Source organism: Neofelis nebulosa, chromosome 2, assembly GCF_028018385.1.
Source record: "Neofelis nebulosa isolate mNeoNeb1 chromosome 2, mNeoNeb1.pri, whole genome shotgun sequence".
Lineage (NCBI taxonomy): Eukaryota > Metazoa > Chordata > Mammalia > Carnivora > Felidae > Neofelis > Neofelis nebulosa.
Window position 1 is genome coordinate 211,454,560 of NC_080783.1, and position 15,720 is coordinate 211,470,279.

Genomic DNA, 15,720 nt, shown 5'->3' on the forward strand with positions numbered 1-15,720 from the left:
GCTCCGGGTGCCTCTGGCGCCCTTAGCAAGCCAGTCCGAGGCCGCCGATGACTCTGATGCTGGAGTTCGCGGGCTGAAGTGGCCACGAAACCACGGGTGGGTCCGGGGAGGAAAAGAGCAAACGAATCCGCCTTTATGGCCCCCTGCCCACCTGACACGCATCTGTGGTCGTCTCCTCCCCTTGCCTTGTTTGGATTTTGCCCCTCACACCGGCTTCCACGTTACAGGTTTCCTTCTGTCCGCTACTTGGGGCCGGAGACTGGTCCCCGGCTCTCCCTCGGATGGTGCTACGTGCCCGTCTGCGTCTGCGGGGCTCCTGGCAGAGCCCTGCCCTGGTGTCCTAGGCTCAGTGTTGTCAGGGTGATAGCAGCTCCATACTTTCGGCTCTGGACTGACCTCTACCGCGAGCTACAGCCGGAGGGGCCCTGCCTGGCCGGAACAGAGGGGCCCTGAAACCCCAGCAGGAAACCAGAAGCAAGGGGGGGGCCATCCCTTGGGGCGTCCAGTCGGTGGCGTGGTGGCCAAGTGACACAGGGCAGCGTCATCCCCACAAATGCAACGTCACAGGCTCCGGGGAGGGCATCTCTAGCTAGGAAGAGTCGGTCCGTTAAAAAAGAAAAAGGATTTAAAATTATTTCATTCTTCCGTGTTGTTCTACGTGCTGCAGACAGTGCTTGGCATGCAGCGGGAGGCTGTGTGTGCGTGGGTACGTGCATGCACGCGGCAGGTAGGAGTTAGGGGATGGGACGGAGGCACTTTGGGGTCAAGCCTGGTGGACAGGCGGTCGCTTAACTAGGCTCTCTGAAGGGTCGAGGGACTGAAACCCAGTTCATGTTGACGTAAGCCCCTGGGTGTGTGGGGGGGGAGAGAGTGTTACGGGCTGGTGGGTCCACCCTGCCAATGCACGTGTTGCAGCCCCAACCCTCAGCACCTCAGAATGCACTGTTCTTGGAAATAGGGTCTTTACGGAGGTGATTAAGTTAAAATGAAGCCAGTAGGGTGGGCGCTGATCCAATATGACCGGTGTCTTCATAGGAAGAGGGTCCTGGGACAGAGACAGGCACAGGGGGACGACCACGGGAGCACAGGGGGAGAAGACAGCCATCAACACGCCAAGAAAGGGGGTCTGACACCTTGATCTTTGATCTCCAGCCTCCAGAACTGTGAGAAAAAACATTTTTTTAATGTTTATTTATTTTTGAGAGAGAGAGAGAGAGAGAGAGAGAGAGTGCAAGCGGGGAAGGGGCAGAGGGAGAGGGAGACACAGAATCCGAAGCAGGCTCCAGGCTCCGAGCTGTCAGCACAGAGCCAGACGCGGGGCTCGAACTCACGAATTGTGAGACCGTGACCTGAGCCCAAGTCAGACGCTTGCCCAACTGAGCCACCCAGGCGCCCCTAAATTTCGTTTTCAAGCCACCTGGTTACAGCAGACCTAGCAAACTAATATAGGGAAGCAATGGGGGGCAGGGGGAAAGGGTTAGGCCGTCACTCAACCAAAACTCAAGAGGCAGGGGTGGTTCCGGCAGGGACAGGGTGATCCGGGCAATGTATGATCTTCCTGCTGCCCTCAACGGTCTTGTATTCTGGCTCTGGGTTTGTCCCTTTCTCTCAGGCATCCTCTTGTGGGAGGGACATGGCAGGCTGCAACCCCGGGGCACATCTTCCAGCTCATGATCTGAGAGAAAAGTGAGCGCTAACCTTCCAGTCCTCATTTTGGGCCATCCGGGTAGGTTCTGATTTTCTCCTCTCAGGTCTCAGGGCCTGTTCCTGGGGCTCCGGCACCTCCACCCGGCTGCAGGGCTGGGATTGGTCCAGCCAGGGTCATGTGACCTCCCTGAAGGCAGCGGTGGGGGTGGAGGTGGGGATGGGGGAGGCAGTGGGGGGGGGGGGGCGGGCAGAGGGGCACCAGGATCACAGCCACACCCCCAGTCGTGAAGGTGGAGCAGTCCCCCAAGGCTGGCAGAGGAGGGAAAAGTGTGCTCAGCAGAGAGAGGGAGGCCCAGAGAGGGAAAGGAATTGGCCTCAGAACACACAGCCTGTGTCTGTGGCCGAGCCTGGGGGACAGTGAGCCCGAGGCCAGGTCTCTGACTCCCGGTGTGGTTGGAAGAGGACAGCTCGGCTGCTGTCAGGCTCCGTCACTAACTTGCTGTGAGGTCTTGGGCAACTGTCCAAAATCTCCTGCTTCTATCCCATTTTTGTTTGTTTGTTTGTGTTTTAATAAAATGAGAATGATGGGGGTGTGGTGTGAGATTAACTATTATGGGAACTCGCTCAACCAGATCGTTCTAGGCCCTAAATTATTACCTTGTTTTAAGTCAGGAGCTCACAGGGCCCCGTTTACCCTTTAAACCTGTAATTTACAGAGCAATTTTCTGCCAGGCGAGGGAGTGGATCCGGCTTCCAATAAAATCGTACTTAATACGGAGGAAGTCTTTTCTGCCCTGGGAACATCTGGCTTTAGGAGTTTTTTATTGTAAACAGCAGGGGTGTGGCCAGCGAGCCTCAGGCCATTGGTTTCAAGCCCAGACTGCAAAGAGCCAGTCTGCTCCCACTCACTCACCCAGGACCCTGGGAATCTATGTGACCGCTCTATGCCTCAGTTTCCCCATATGTCTGATGAGAAAAGCAATGTCTACCTGAAAGGATTGCCGGCGGTGGGGGGGGGGGAATTCAACGAGGAAAAAACACTATAGCTGTGGTTCTCACTCAACTGGGGAAGATTCTGCCTCCCCAGGGGACATTTCGTGATGCCTGGAAAAATGTGGGAGTCATCACGAGTGGAGGTGGGGGTGATACTGGCATCTATTTTTTTAAATATGTTTTTAAATTTTATTTATTTATTTTGAGACAGGGGAGGGACAGAGAGAGAGAGAGAGAGAGAGAGAGAGAGAGAGAGAATCCCAAGTAGGCTCCACCCTGTAAGCACAGAGCTTGGGGCTTGAACTCATGAACCGCGAGATCACGACCTGAGCTGAAATCAAGAGTCAGACGCTTAACCAACTGAGCCACCCAGGCGCCCCAATAATGGCATCTATTGAGTAGAGGCCAGGGATGCTTCTGAACATCCTGCAATACACGGGGCACAGGCCCCCCCACAAAGCATTCCTGAATGTCAGTGGCGCCGAGCTTGAGAAACCCTGCGGCAAAGGACAGGGCGAGTGCCCAGTCTAGGCCGTCTAGTATTAGGTCTGAGCTCTGGGGTCAGACGCCCCTGAATCCTTGAGTCTGTCTCTGGTGCTTCTGTGAACGTCTGGGTGTCTGGACTCAAGGGTGTTTCCCTCTGTGAATATCTGGGGGCCCTTATCCCCTGGGGTCCTTGCTTACCCCAACTGCTAAGGAGAGGATACCTGTCTCAGGAAAGCAGAAAGCCTTTGGGCCACACTAAAGCCTCCCACTGCTAGAGTCCTCCGAGCGCTGCGGGCACGAATCCCTCAGGACTGGAGACTCGGCGGGGGCTGTCCCATCCCTAAGACCCTGTCCCACCGAGCCAACGAGACTCCAGCCCCAGACTCTGCTAGAACCACCGGGGTGAGGACCTCTCTCTCCTGTGTAGGGTTGCAGACCTGGGAGGTTGTGTGTCTCGTGGTCATTTGCCAACAGTGGGGACGACCTGTCCGAGAGTGACCCTGCTAGAGAGGAAGGCAAAGCCCAGAGAGGAGGCAAGGGGAGTGTCCTGAAAATATCACTGGGTGCTCGGGTGCCAGCCATCCCCAAAGCCAGTCACAGTTCTGGACTGTTCCTTACAGAAGCCAAGACATCCTTTGTACTTTGTTTTTGTGTTTTTTTTTTTTTTTTCATGTTCATTTATTTATTTATTTATTTTTAATTTTTTTTTAACGTTTATTTATTTTTGAGACAGAGAGAGACAGCATGAACAGGGGAGGGTCAGATAGAGGGAGACACAGAATCGGAAACAGGCTCCAGGCTCTGAGCGGTCAGCACAGAGCCCGATGCGGGGCTCGAACTCACGGACCGCGAGATCGTGACCTGAGCCGAAGTCGGCCGCCCAACCGACTGAGCCACCCAGGCGCCCCTCATTTATTTATTTTTGAGAGAGAGAGAGACATTCCTTGGTACTTTTAACCGGTTTTTGAGTTGGGTTTCTATCTCCGGTCACCGGCTAATACAGCGATCCCACCTGCCCGAAAATCCTTTTTTTTTTTTTCCCCTACCAGTGGTGTTTTCTCTGGAGATTTTCTTCTATTTGTTTCCCCACCAATCATAAGCTTCTCGAGGTGGTGTTTGTGTGACTAAAACTAAATTCCCTCTGGACCTTGCAGCAGCTTGAACTTCCTGCACTGATGGAATGTTCTGCATCCGTCCCTTTTGGTAGCCGCCAGCCCCACGTAGCGATGGAGACCTTGAAATGTGCTGGGGTGACTGACAAATGGAAACTTACATTTTTTTTTTAATTTTGATTAACTGGGGCGCCTGGGTGGCTCCCTCGGCTAAGCGTCCGACTTCGGCTCGGGTCATGATCTCCCGGTTGAGGAGTTCGAGCCCCATGTCGGGCTCTGTGCTGACGGCTCACAGCCTGGAACCTGCTTCGGATTCTGTGTCTCCCTCTCTCTCTGCCCCTCCCCCACTCGCACCCTGTGCCTCTCTCTCAAAAAGAAATAAAAACATTTAAAAAAATTTTAAAAAACACAATTTTAATTACTGTAAATAATGTAAATAATGTAAAAATACAAATTTAATTAATTTTAATTAATTAATAGTTTAAACGGCCAAGTGTAGCCCGTGGCCGCTCTATCAGATGTCATGGCTCCATCGTGTCCTGCATGAGTTTTCTTTCCTATCACTGCGTTTGTTTAACAAACAAAGAGTCTGTGTTGGATGCCGTATGGGGGTACACAGCAAGGTCCCAGGGCCCCCCACGAATAAACTTAATGCGAAGCGGAAATGCGGAAAGCTTCGGTGGAGGCCCGGTTGACGTCCTCTCGGTCACAGAAGGGTTGGGGGAGGGACCAAACAAGGCTACTCGAGGGAATTAGGTCCTGAGATGGATGAATCCTCCCGTGCTCCCCTGAGGAGTCCTCCTGGAAAGTGGGACCCCATCGGGGAGGCCCCTGGAGGGCAGGGCCAGGCAGAACGGGGTGTTTGCAGACAGGTTCATGTCCCTTCTCTACCCACCGTGTCCGTTTTCTCATCGGTAAAACACGCCTCTCGGGGAAGCGTCAGGATTAGAGGAGATGCTTGTGCAAAGCCCTTAGCGTACAGAAGCGTCTAGAACAAACACACAAGCAAAAGCTTAGCTGCTAATTATTATGGGAGTTTGGCCCCCTCGTCTGGAGGGCCCGGTGAGGCTTAGGGGCCCTCAGGGAGGCCCGGCCTACGTCGGCCCTGCCCTGGCCTCGGCTTGTCCACCAGGGAAGGGCCTTCCTTTTGGGCCTCCCCTCAACGCCGGGTCGGGCTGAGCCATGGGAAACGCACCGCGGGGAAGGAGCTCTGTCAGGCCCCGGTGAATCAGGAGGGGTTGGGCGTTTCTCACGGGTCTGATATCGTTTCCTGCGAGGTTTTCCCTCCACTCTTGCAGACCAGCATGGCTTAAAGCAGACATCTCAGATTTCTCCCTGGGGTCGCAAAAGAGCCACCCGACACCTCTGTTGTGCCCTGACGGCCCCCGGTGCCACCTCATGGGCCCATTGTATCAGTCTGTGGCCCCGGGAGTCCACTTGAGCCACGAGTCAGAGCAGAGGGAAAGGGACACCTTTACAGAAGGTGGAGACTTCACGTCCAGTTAGGAAGCACTGCCGGCAGTGAGGGTGATGTAAATGGGCAGGAGGCAGAGCGGGTCCCCCGGGAGTGGGCGGAAGCCCAGCGGAAGTTCTGCTGTTGCTCGATGCTCCTTCAGCACTCTCAGGAGACGAGCTCCTCGCTTCCTTCACCCAGCCATGTGGGCCTTATCCCAGCCTCATTTACTCTGGCCCGCCTACCACGGGACCTTTGCACATGCCGTCCCGGCAATCTAGAATCCTTTTCCCTCTCCTCTTCACGTGCTGAACTCGTCTCCCTCCAGGCCTCACCTCCTCTTGACCACACTAAACACCCACGTGATAAGCCCTCCCAACGACCAGCTTCCCCTGCTCTCAACACCGGTCTTAGTTACGCTCTTACATTGCCCGAGGAGTATTTGATTCGCGTGTCTTTTCCCCGCTGGACTAGAAGGTCTGCAAGGGCAGAGGCTGGGCAGGACTCCATTGACCATTATATCCTCAGCATCTAGCCTGTCCTCTCGCCCTGCCTGGAACGTTCTTCCCCCAGGTGTTGGCGGGGCTGGCTCCTTCCCAGAACTTAGGTCTCGGTTCAAAGGTCCTCTGGGCACCCCCACCCCTGCACCACATTACCACTGTCCGAAATCAAACCCCCTGGCCACGGGTGAGCTTCTGCAAAGCAGGAAGAGAGCCGTCGCCAAGAGCAGGACGAGGTGGCACTGGGAGAGATAAACGTCGGCTGTTGAAGACCCCCAGGGAGCAGCCTGAGCTGACTGAGGCCACCGCCGGATACCAAAGGGCAATCTGAAAATGGAAGTACCACGGGAGGGGTGAGGCGGGCAAGCTACTGATGCTAAGGGAGGGTCCCCGATCAGATGTTCTCCTCCTGGAAACGGGGAGCGCAGGCCCCAGGCTTTTCCAGCAGGACAGAGAGCCTCTCAACTCCACTTCGAGTGACGCCCCCTGGTGACGTAAGTCCTGTGCTGGGAGGTGGGGGCGGGGGTGGGATCCCCAGCGTTGCAGCGACAGGAAGTGTGCAGCCAGGGTGGAGGACCCTGGGGTGGCGAGGCAGATGACTGAGTCTGAGTCCCTGCCTTGGAACTTCTTAGCTTTACGGAGCTGGGTGAGCCCCTCAGCAACCCCCCCCCACCTCAGTTTCCCCATCTCTGAAATGGGTGGGTAATCTCTCCCGAAGAGGCTGTTGGGAAAATTAAAGGAGAACACACGGAGAGAAAGGCTACTATGAATGAGCCGCTGTGCAGTAGTATTTATTGTTATAGTGTTAAAATTCACTCTTGGGAAGGCGCTGGGGCCGTGACCAGCAACTAAAAGGCAGGAGCATCATCTCTGTTCGTGGACAACTTTTCCCTTTGCGGCCAACAAACTCCCTCCGTGTTAGGACACCTTCTCACCAGCCAACTGTCGCCAAGAACGTGGGCTTCAGAAGTCGCCGTGTCCCACGGGCTTTCTTTCCTCGCCGCTCACCCGCCAGGAGCCCGTTGGAGCCTCGAAGAGCGGCGTGGGCGGGACGGGCCAGAGCTTACGGGCTTCGATGGGAAGGGGGTGGGCGCAGCGTGGAGCTCTGGAGGGTCTGGGTGGCCCCGCAGCGGACGTGTCCTGCCACATCTTCCCGTTCTGCCACGTCAGCCCTGTTTAGTGACCTCGAGGTTTGGGGTCGCTGTTCTGAGGCCCCCTCTGTGCTGCCTGGGCTGCGTAGAGGCCCTTCCCCTTCCTTCCCCTTCCCCTTCCCCTTCATCTGGGCCAGGTTGTCATGCGGCTCCTCCCTGCCCCCTGCAGCCTGGGGCCCAGGGGGCAGGTGGGTGACTGAGGTGCTGACAGACAGACAGACTTTTAGGAGAATAGCTCTGCCCAGCTAATGACAAAGGGACCTTCCAGAGGTGTCTGGGTCAGAAAGCTGAGAGTCTGCTGGGCAGGTGACTTTTTTTTTTAAATGTTTATTTTGAGAGAGAGAAAAAGAAGGAGAGAGAGAGAGGGAGACGGAGAAGGAGAGGGGGAGAGAGAGAGCGTGAAGGAGAGAGAGAAGCCCAAGCAGGCTCCGAGCTGTCAGGGCAGAGCCTCATGCAGGGCTCCATCCCACGACCACAAGATCGTGACCTGAGCCAAAATCAAGAGCTGGACACATAACTGACAGGGCCACCCAGGCTCCCCAGGCAGGTGCCTCCTGATGGCCCTGGTCCCTGCTTCTGGGAGAAATATGGGGTGCCTCTGCCTACTCTGCTTCTCCCCAGCCTCTGGCACCAACTACCCCTCTCTAAGGGGCCAGCGCCCATGGACACAGATGATGCCACTCCAAGAAGCACATTCGTATGTTCCCAGGTCCAGAAGCCACATCACCCTCCACGGCCACACGACTCAGGCCCTTTGCACGGGATGTGGCAGGTCCCCGTTCTGCAGGCGGCCACCCTGCCCGCTTGAGTCACGAAAAGCCAATTCCAAACGGTCGCTTGGCTGCCAAGGACCGGGGCGTCAGGTAGGAGAGAGTGTGCTATTAAGGTATCATTTGGACCGAAAGGTGCTTTCGAGGTTGTCTGCATCGCCCCAGGCCTGCTGGCCCAATGTTGCACATTTTGGGGACAATGCCATCCCTGCCGGTGACCCCCCCCCCCCCATACTGTCCGCTTGCCCATCTTGTCCCCAGTGGGGTGGAGCGGGGGTGGGAAAGGCAAGCTCCATTTCCGACAACTCGGGTGAATGTTGGCTTCAGATAATCAGGCCCCCTTGTGCTACCCTTGCTCACCCTGTGGGAGTCATTTCCTGCCTGGTCTGCTGCTTCCCAAGAGGCAGATCCCAGGGTTCCGGGTCACCCAGCCTGGAGGCTGGCTTGGGAGTGACCTGTGGCATCGGGTTAGAAGACGTTTTACTTCCCCCTCCAGGCTGCAGGCCCCAGGTGTGGCTGAATGTGGCTGGAATTTGGAACCTCAGCAAAGCCACCTTAGATACCAGAGCTTCCCGCCCCGCCCCGCCCGCCCCCCAAAGGCCACGGAATCAGAAATGGGACCCTAGAAGGCTAAACATCAGATGAATGGAGGGCCATCCACCTGTCCACCAGCTGGGTGTTTGGTTTCCATGGGCAAGAAAAGCTGTGCTTATCTTAAGATCAGAGAGAAAACCATGGTCTCCGGCATCGGGGAGGAAGGGTCACTCTCAGGTTCCTCAGGCCTCGGTTTAGGCTTTTCCCGCAGGGGGATCTGGTTCATTGGGCTGAGGAACATGTACTTTGACGGTTCTTGGAGGCCGACACCTGTTCAAGTCTTGGGAGTTCAGGCCTGTCATTGACTCTGGTGCGAATGGCCCCAATGGCGGTCGAGCATTGTGGTCCCAACAAAGGATTTGCTTTGACAACCAAAGTGTCAGGGTAACTCCAGTGCATGTCGTCCCTCCCAAGTCATCGCTCAGTGCTGAGGTCAACAGACTCGAGCCCGAACACATGGATCCGACTGGTTTTCAAGGGTTGTGTCTGTGGACTTTTCTCTCTCTCTCTCTCTCTCTCTCTCTCTCTCTCTCTCTTTTTTGGTCAAGCCCTACTGGGGGCTCTAGAGAGTCTGAACATTAAGCATTCCTTTCCTCCTTGTGCATGTTGTTCCAACCGGAACACTGTTGGGGAGAACCAGTTCAAGGTCAGTCCGGTGCTGTAAGTGGGAACTCAGAGCTCCCTTCTAGCCTCATTGCTTGCCACCTGTCTCCTGAGAGGTTACAAAGTGGGTTACAGACATTAGCACGTGTTAATTCTCACAATGTCCCTGGGAGGGAACCAGGAAGTGTTGTGGATGCAGGGGTTGAGGCACAGAGAGGTGAGGCCACCGGCAAGAAGCCACAGAGCCAAACAGTGGCAGAGTCGGGAAAAGGGCGGGGGGTTCTCTCCACCACGTCAGTGACTTTGCTCTCCAGCCTTCATCTCCATGAGGGCATTGGTGAACACACCCCTGTTCCAGGTGACTGAGACCTCACCACACAGGTTTGTTGGGTTAACAGTGACAAGCATCTCCCTGCCCCCAATCCCAACCCCGTTGTCGAACTTGGTCGTCGCCGGCCTGAGTCAGTCAGCCCGGATCCCGTCCTCAGGATGTCCATCCTCACGACAGGAAACCTGCATTTCCTGGCACTGTTCCCCGCCCCGCACCCTCCCGGCACTGTAGCCGCGCCTGGGAGCAGGCAAAAGGCTCTTCTCTGCGTCCACCCCCCGTGCCCCATGGCTTTTGGGGTGGAAGGGAGTGACCGCCTCATTTTGCAGTCTCCCAAGGGAGATTCAGCGAGCTGAGTCAGAACCCGGGTTCTCAGTCGTGGGGGGCACAGGTGCTAGAGCCAGGAGCCCCGCCAGGCTGGCTGGAAGGGCCCCCGTGCCGATGGGTCAGCCTCAGGCTATGCTCGCCCCTGGCACCGCCCTTGCTGGGTGCCGTGTGTCCGGCTGGAGTTGCACCTGCGCTTTCTGGGAGGGTGCTCTTGGGGAACTGCCTGCCTCCTTCCAACCTCGGCAGCTCAGTTCAAGGCCCCGGGGACCACCCGGCCTGCTCAGTGGCTGGCGGTCACTCTGGGTGGGGCCTGGGTTATAGAGAGGCTGGGCCGACAGGTCCTCCCACTGAGCGGACAGGTCCACAACCCGCTGAAGACAGGCAGGCTGGTGTCCCCTCGTTCCTCGGAGCGCCCGTCTGAAACTGCGACAGTCTGCTGGGATTGTGCCAGGGAGGGGCGTATCCCTGGCCCGCGGCCACTATGTGCAGTGGTGACAGCATCTGGCTACACTTCCTCCGCGGATGTGTCCGTGTTGGGGCTGGTGGGGCGACAGTCCCTTACACATTGGTGACCTCGAGGCCGTTGTAGCCTTCCAGCCGGCACTGCTCTGGCCTGCCCTGGGGGTCGTCGTCTCCACAATCTTCATTTTGAAGAGAGCCATAGTCATCATGAAAATCGGGGTCTTTGCTGCTGAAGCCCCTTCCTATCTTCCCCAGCGGCAGCTGAGAAGAGAGAGATGAAGGTCAGAGGAAAAAAGGAACGGGGTGCCTTGGGATCTGGAAAACGTGGGGTCCCCCCATTCTCACTGCTGTGTGACCTTAAGCAACTTGCCTAACCTCTCTGTGTGCTTCCTGCTGCTCAGGGACCCCCGAGAGGATTTTGTGAGTCAACCCTCGGAGAGAGCTTTGCGTTCCCAACTGAAGGAACTGATTGGTTGCCCAGGGTGAGGACAAATATAGTGTGATTGTCCTCAAAAGTCTCCTACCTCCCTCCTCAGCAGGAGGAGCATGGAGAGTGGGTGTAACAAGAGAGGCGAGAGTGTCTGAGCAGGGGCGTGAGGTCCGACTGCATTCCCAAGTCGAGAAGAAATATTCTAGCACTTCCTGGTGTGGCAGAAAGGGTGTGCATGTTTTGGAGACTCAGAAACTGGGCTTTCGATCCCTGCTTTGCCACTTCCTGGCTGTGTGACCTGGGATGAGTCATCTGCCCTCTCTGAGTCTCAGTTTTCCCAGCCTCAAGGTGGGAATAGAAGTTCCTTTCTCCCAGAGTTGTCACAAAGAGTAGAAATTGGATCTGTAAAGCACACAGCCAGGTGTTGGCAAAGGGTGACTATTATTAACCCTACACAGCAGGTCCTCAGTGTGTATTTATCTCTTATTTTGAACATATCTCTATTATAATCTTCCTGATGGCGCTTTGAAACTACTTATTCCCTCGACTGCCAGACCCGTGTTTCTCGATCTTTTGTTCCATGTTGCCACCTTTAAAAACGGAGACTTTTCCGATATTTTCTCCTAATCCCACCCCCCCATCAAATGTTCACCCCACAGACACACTGTGCTTCTGTTCATGTCCCGTATACATACCTGTGCTTCATACATAAAAAGAGTGAGGTTTTTGCCCCTTCCCACCAAACCCATTTTCACCCCATTCTAGACTGCACGTTTTGGACCGAGAGCACGATAAGAGTAAGGGAGAGAATGTATTCATGCTTAGTCCCACTGATGCTCGGGGTGGTGCCTAAAACACAGTTAGGATCCAAAAACCGTTTGCTGCATGAATGGAAGAATTTTTGGATTATCCACTTGGGCCATCTGTGTCTACACACTTCCATTTAGGAATCTGGGTCAGTCTGAGTCTGTGTGACCAGATCCAAACCGCACGTGCTTCCATATACCAGAGGCTAATCTGCCACTATCGGTCAGGTCATTGGAGTTCAAGAGCTAAGTCGGTGGTTCTCAGAGTTTGGGGTGCATGGAACCCTCTGGACGGCTTGGCTGCAACCAAGGATCCCCCTCACCCCAGAGGCCCTTGGTTTTAGGAGGCCCGGGTGGGGGCGCCTGGGTGGCTCAGTCGGTTAAGCGTCTGACTCTTGATTTCGGCCCAAGTCATGATCTCACCGTTGGTTGGGTTCGAGCCCCGCGTCAGGTTCTGAGCAGAGCTCACAGAGCCTGCTTGGGATCCTCTGTCTGTCTGTCTGTCTCTCTCTCTCTCTCTCTGCCCCTGCTCACACTTGCTTTCCTTCTCTCTCATTCTCTCTCAAAAAATAAACAAACATTTAGGAGGCCCAGGTGGGTCCCAGAAGCTGCCTGTGATTCTGACGCAGGCGGGCGAGACCTGGGCTTTGAGATACTACTCTAAGCCTTTGGGGGGGGGGGGGCTGGGCTTAAAGCATCATGCAGGTCAGTTGAAGGTGTCTTCCTCTCTCCCCTCTGCATCTGTGACCTGGTCCATTGGTCCCCCTCCACAAGCCAAGACAGGAGCTGGGAGGGGGCATCATGGGTCCAGATGACAAAAAGACCTTCCCCAGGCTGCAGGAGCCCGGGGTGAAGGCGTCAGCGTCTTACCCGGCCAGCCTTGTATTTAATGCCGCCGCTGCTCTCCTCCTTCCCTGCCCGGGTGACGCTGGAGGCCCTCCCTGGGGGTGTTCCGAAACGCTCAGCCTCCCGGATGCCTGAGGAGCTGGGGAGACACACATTCTGAGTCAGCGGTGGGGGACCCAGTCAGCTACCAGCACCCAGAGACACACACACTCACTCACACAGGTGACAATGACCGTAAATGCTGCAATTTACCGCGTACCTTCTGCGTGCTAAGCACCCCTGTGCTGCGAATGCACTCCGAAGCGTCAGGAAAATCGTCCCCGCCCTGCTTTTGAAATCTGTGTCTCCCCCGCCCCACCCCACAGTGACTTGTTGGCTGAAGTGACCCCACTACTCCCTTCTCTGTGTTAAAGCGCTGAAGGCTTCTGTTAGAATAGGACTCGGCAAACTGCAGCCTGCATGCTGTAGCCGGCCCGCTGACTGATTTTGCAAATAAAATTTTATTGGAACACAGCTACGCCCGTTAGTTTATGTGTTGTCTAAGCCTCCTTTCTTGCTATGAGAACAGAGTTGTATACTTTTTAAAAAATGTTTATTTATTTTTGAGAGAGAAAGAGACAGAGCATGAACAGGGGAGGGGCAGAGAGAGAGGGAGACACAGACTCTGAAGCAGGCTCCGGGCTCTGAGCTGTCAGCACAGAGCCCGATGTGGGGCCCATGAACCCACGAGATCATAATCCGAGTTGAAGTCGGATGCTTAATGTCGTATGCTTAACGAACTGAGCCACCCAGGTGCCCCTGTATATATTTTTTTCTTTTTTTAATTTTCTTTTTTCTTTTTTAAAATTTACATCCAAATTAGTTAGCATATAGCGCAACAACGATTTCAGGAGTAGATTCCTTAGTGCCCCTGACCCATTTAGCCCATTCCCCCTCCCACAACCCCTCCAGTAACCCTCAGTTTATTCTCTATATTTAAGAGTCTCTTATGTTTTCCCCCCTCCCTGTTTTATATTATTTTTGGTTCCTTTCCCTTATGTTCATCTGTTTTGTCTCTTAAAGTCCTCATGTGAGTGAAGTCATATGATTTTTGTCTTTCTCTGACTAATTTCTCTTAGCATAATAGTCTCCAGTTCCATCCACATAGTTGCAAATGGCAAGATGTCATTCTTTCTGATTGCTGAGTAATACTCCACTGTATATATATACCACATTTTCTTTATCCATTCATCCATCGATGGACATTTGGGCTCTTTCCATACTTTGGCTATTGTCGATAGTGCTGCTATAAACATTGAGGTACATGTGTCCCTTCAAAACAGCACACCTGGATTCCTTGGATAAATACCTAGTATTTATCCTAGGTCGTAGGGTAGTTCTATTTTTAGTTTTTTGAGGAACCTCCATCCTGTTTTCCAGAGTGGCTGCACCAGCTTGCATTCCCACCAACAATGCAAAAGAGATCCTCTCTCTCCGCATCCTCGACAACATCTGTTGTTGCCTGAGTTGTTAATGTCAGCCATTCTGACAGGTGTGAGGTTGTATCTCATTGTGGTTTTGCTTTGTATTTCCCTGATGATGAGTGATGTTGAGCGTTTTTTCATGTGTCAGTTGGCCATCTGGATGTCTTCTTTGGAGAAGTGTCTATTCATGTCTTTTGCCCATTTCTTCACTGGATTATTGTTTTTGGGGTGTTGAGTTTGATAAGTTCTTTATAGATTTTGGATACTAACCCTTTATCTGATATGTCATTTGCAAATATCTTCTCCCATCCCATCCCGTCAGTTGCCTTCTAGTTTTGCTGATTGTTTCCTTCTCTAGGCAGAAGCTTTTTATTTTGATGAGGTCCCAGTAGTTCATCTTTGTTTTTGTTTCCCTTGCCTCCGGAGACGTGTTGAGTAAGAAGTTGCTGCGGCCAAGATCAAAGAGGTTTTTGCCTGCTTTCTCCTCGAGGATTTTGATGGCTTCCTATCTTACATTGAGATCTTTCATCCATTTTGAGTTTATTTTTGTGTGTGGTATAAAAAAGTGGTCCAGGTTCATTCTTCTGCATGTCGCTGTCCAGTTTTCCCAGCACCACTTGCTGAAGAGACTGTCTTTATTCCATTGCATATTCTTTCCTGCTTTGTGAAAGATTAGTTGGTCATACGTTTGTGGGTCCATTTCTGGGTTCTCTATTCTGTTCCATTGATCTGAATGTCTGTTCTTGTGCCAGTACCACACTGTCTTGATGGTTATAGCTTTGTAGTATAGCTTGACGTCTGGGATTGTGATGCCTTCTGCTTTGGTTTTCTTTTTCAAGATTGCTTTGGCTATTCGGGGTCTTTTCTGGTTCCATACAGATTTTAGGATTATTTGTTCTAGCTCTGTGAAGAATGCTGGTGTTATTTTGATAGGAGTTGCATTGAATATGTAGATTGCTTTGGGTAGTATCGACATTTTAACAATATTTGTTCTTCCTATCCAGGAGCATGGAATCTTTTTCCATTTTTTTGTGTCTTCTTCAATTTCTTTCAAAAGCTTTCTATAGTTTTCAGCGTATAGATTTTTCACCTCTTTGGTTAGATTTATTCCTAGGTATTTTATGGTTTTATGTGCAACTGTAAATGGGATTGATTCCTTGATTTCTCTTTCAGTCACTTCATTGTTGGTGTATAGGAATGCAACTGATTTCTGTGCATTGATTTTATATCCTGAAACTTTGCTGAATTCATGAATCAGTTCTAGCAGTTTTTTGGTGAAATCTTTAGGGTTTTCCATATAGAGTATCATGTCATCCACGAAGAGTGGAAGTTTGACCTCCTCCTGGCCGATTTGGATGCCTTTTATTTCTTTGTGTTGTCTGATTGCAGAGGCTAAGACATCCAATACTATGTTGAATAACAGTGGCGCGAGTGGACATCCCTGTCTTGTTCCTGACCTTAGGGGGAAAGCTCTCAGTTTTTCCCCATTGAGGATGGTATTAGCGTTGGGTCATTCATATATGGCTTTCATGATCTCGAGGTATGCTCCTTCTATCCCTACTTCCTTGAGGGTTTTTATCAAGAAAGGATGCTGTATTTTGTCAAATGCTTTCTCTGCATCTATTGAGAGGATCGTATGGTTCTTGTCCTTTCTTTTATTGATGTGATGAATCACATTAATTGTTTTGTGGATATTGAACCAGCCCTGCATCCCAGGTATAAATCCCACTTGGTTGTGGTGAATAACTT

The 15,720-nt window shown here is 53.0% G+C and overlaps 1 protein-coding gene across 4 annotated transcripts in view; it reads right to left on the reverse strand.

The window, feature by feature from the left end:
* Nucleotides 1–6,968: 6,968 nt before the first annotated feature.
* Nucleotides 6,969–15,720, reverse strand: part of KAZN (kazrin, periplakin interacting protein) — a 1,084,458-nt gene continuing 1,075,706 nt past the window's right edge. For all 4 annotated transcript variants that reach the window (XM_058696318.1, XM_058696330.1, XM_058696337.1 and 1 more), the window contains 2 exons: nt 12,533–12,647; nt 6,969–10,687 (listed from right to left, as the gene is read on the reverse strand). In XM_058696318.1, the coding sequence (XP_058552301.1) occupies nt 10,523–10,687; nt 12,533–12,647 (280 nt within the window). In that variant the 3' untranslated portion in view covers nt 6,969–10,522. The remainder of the gene's footprint in view (nt 10,688–12,532; nt 12,648–15,720) is intronic.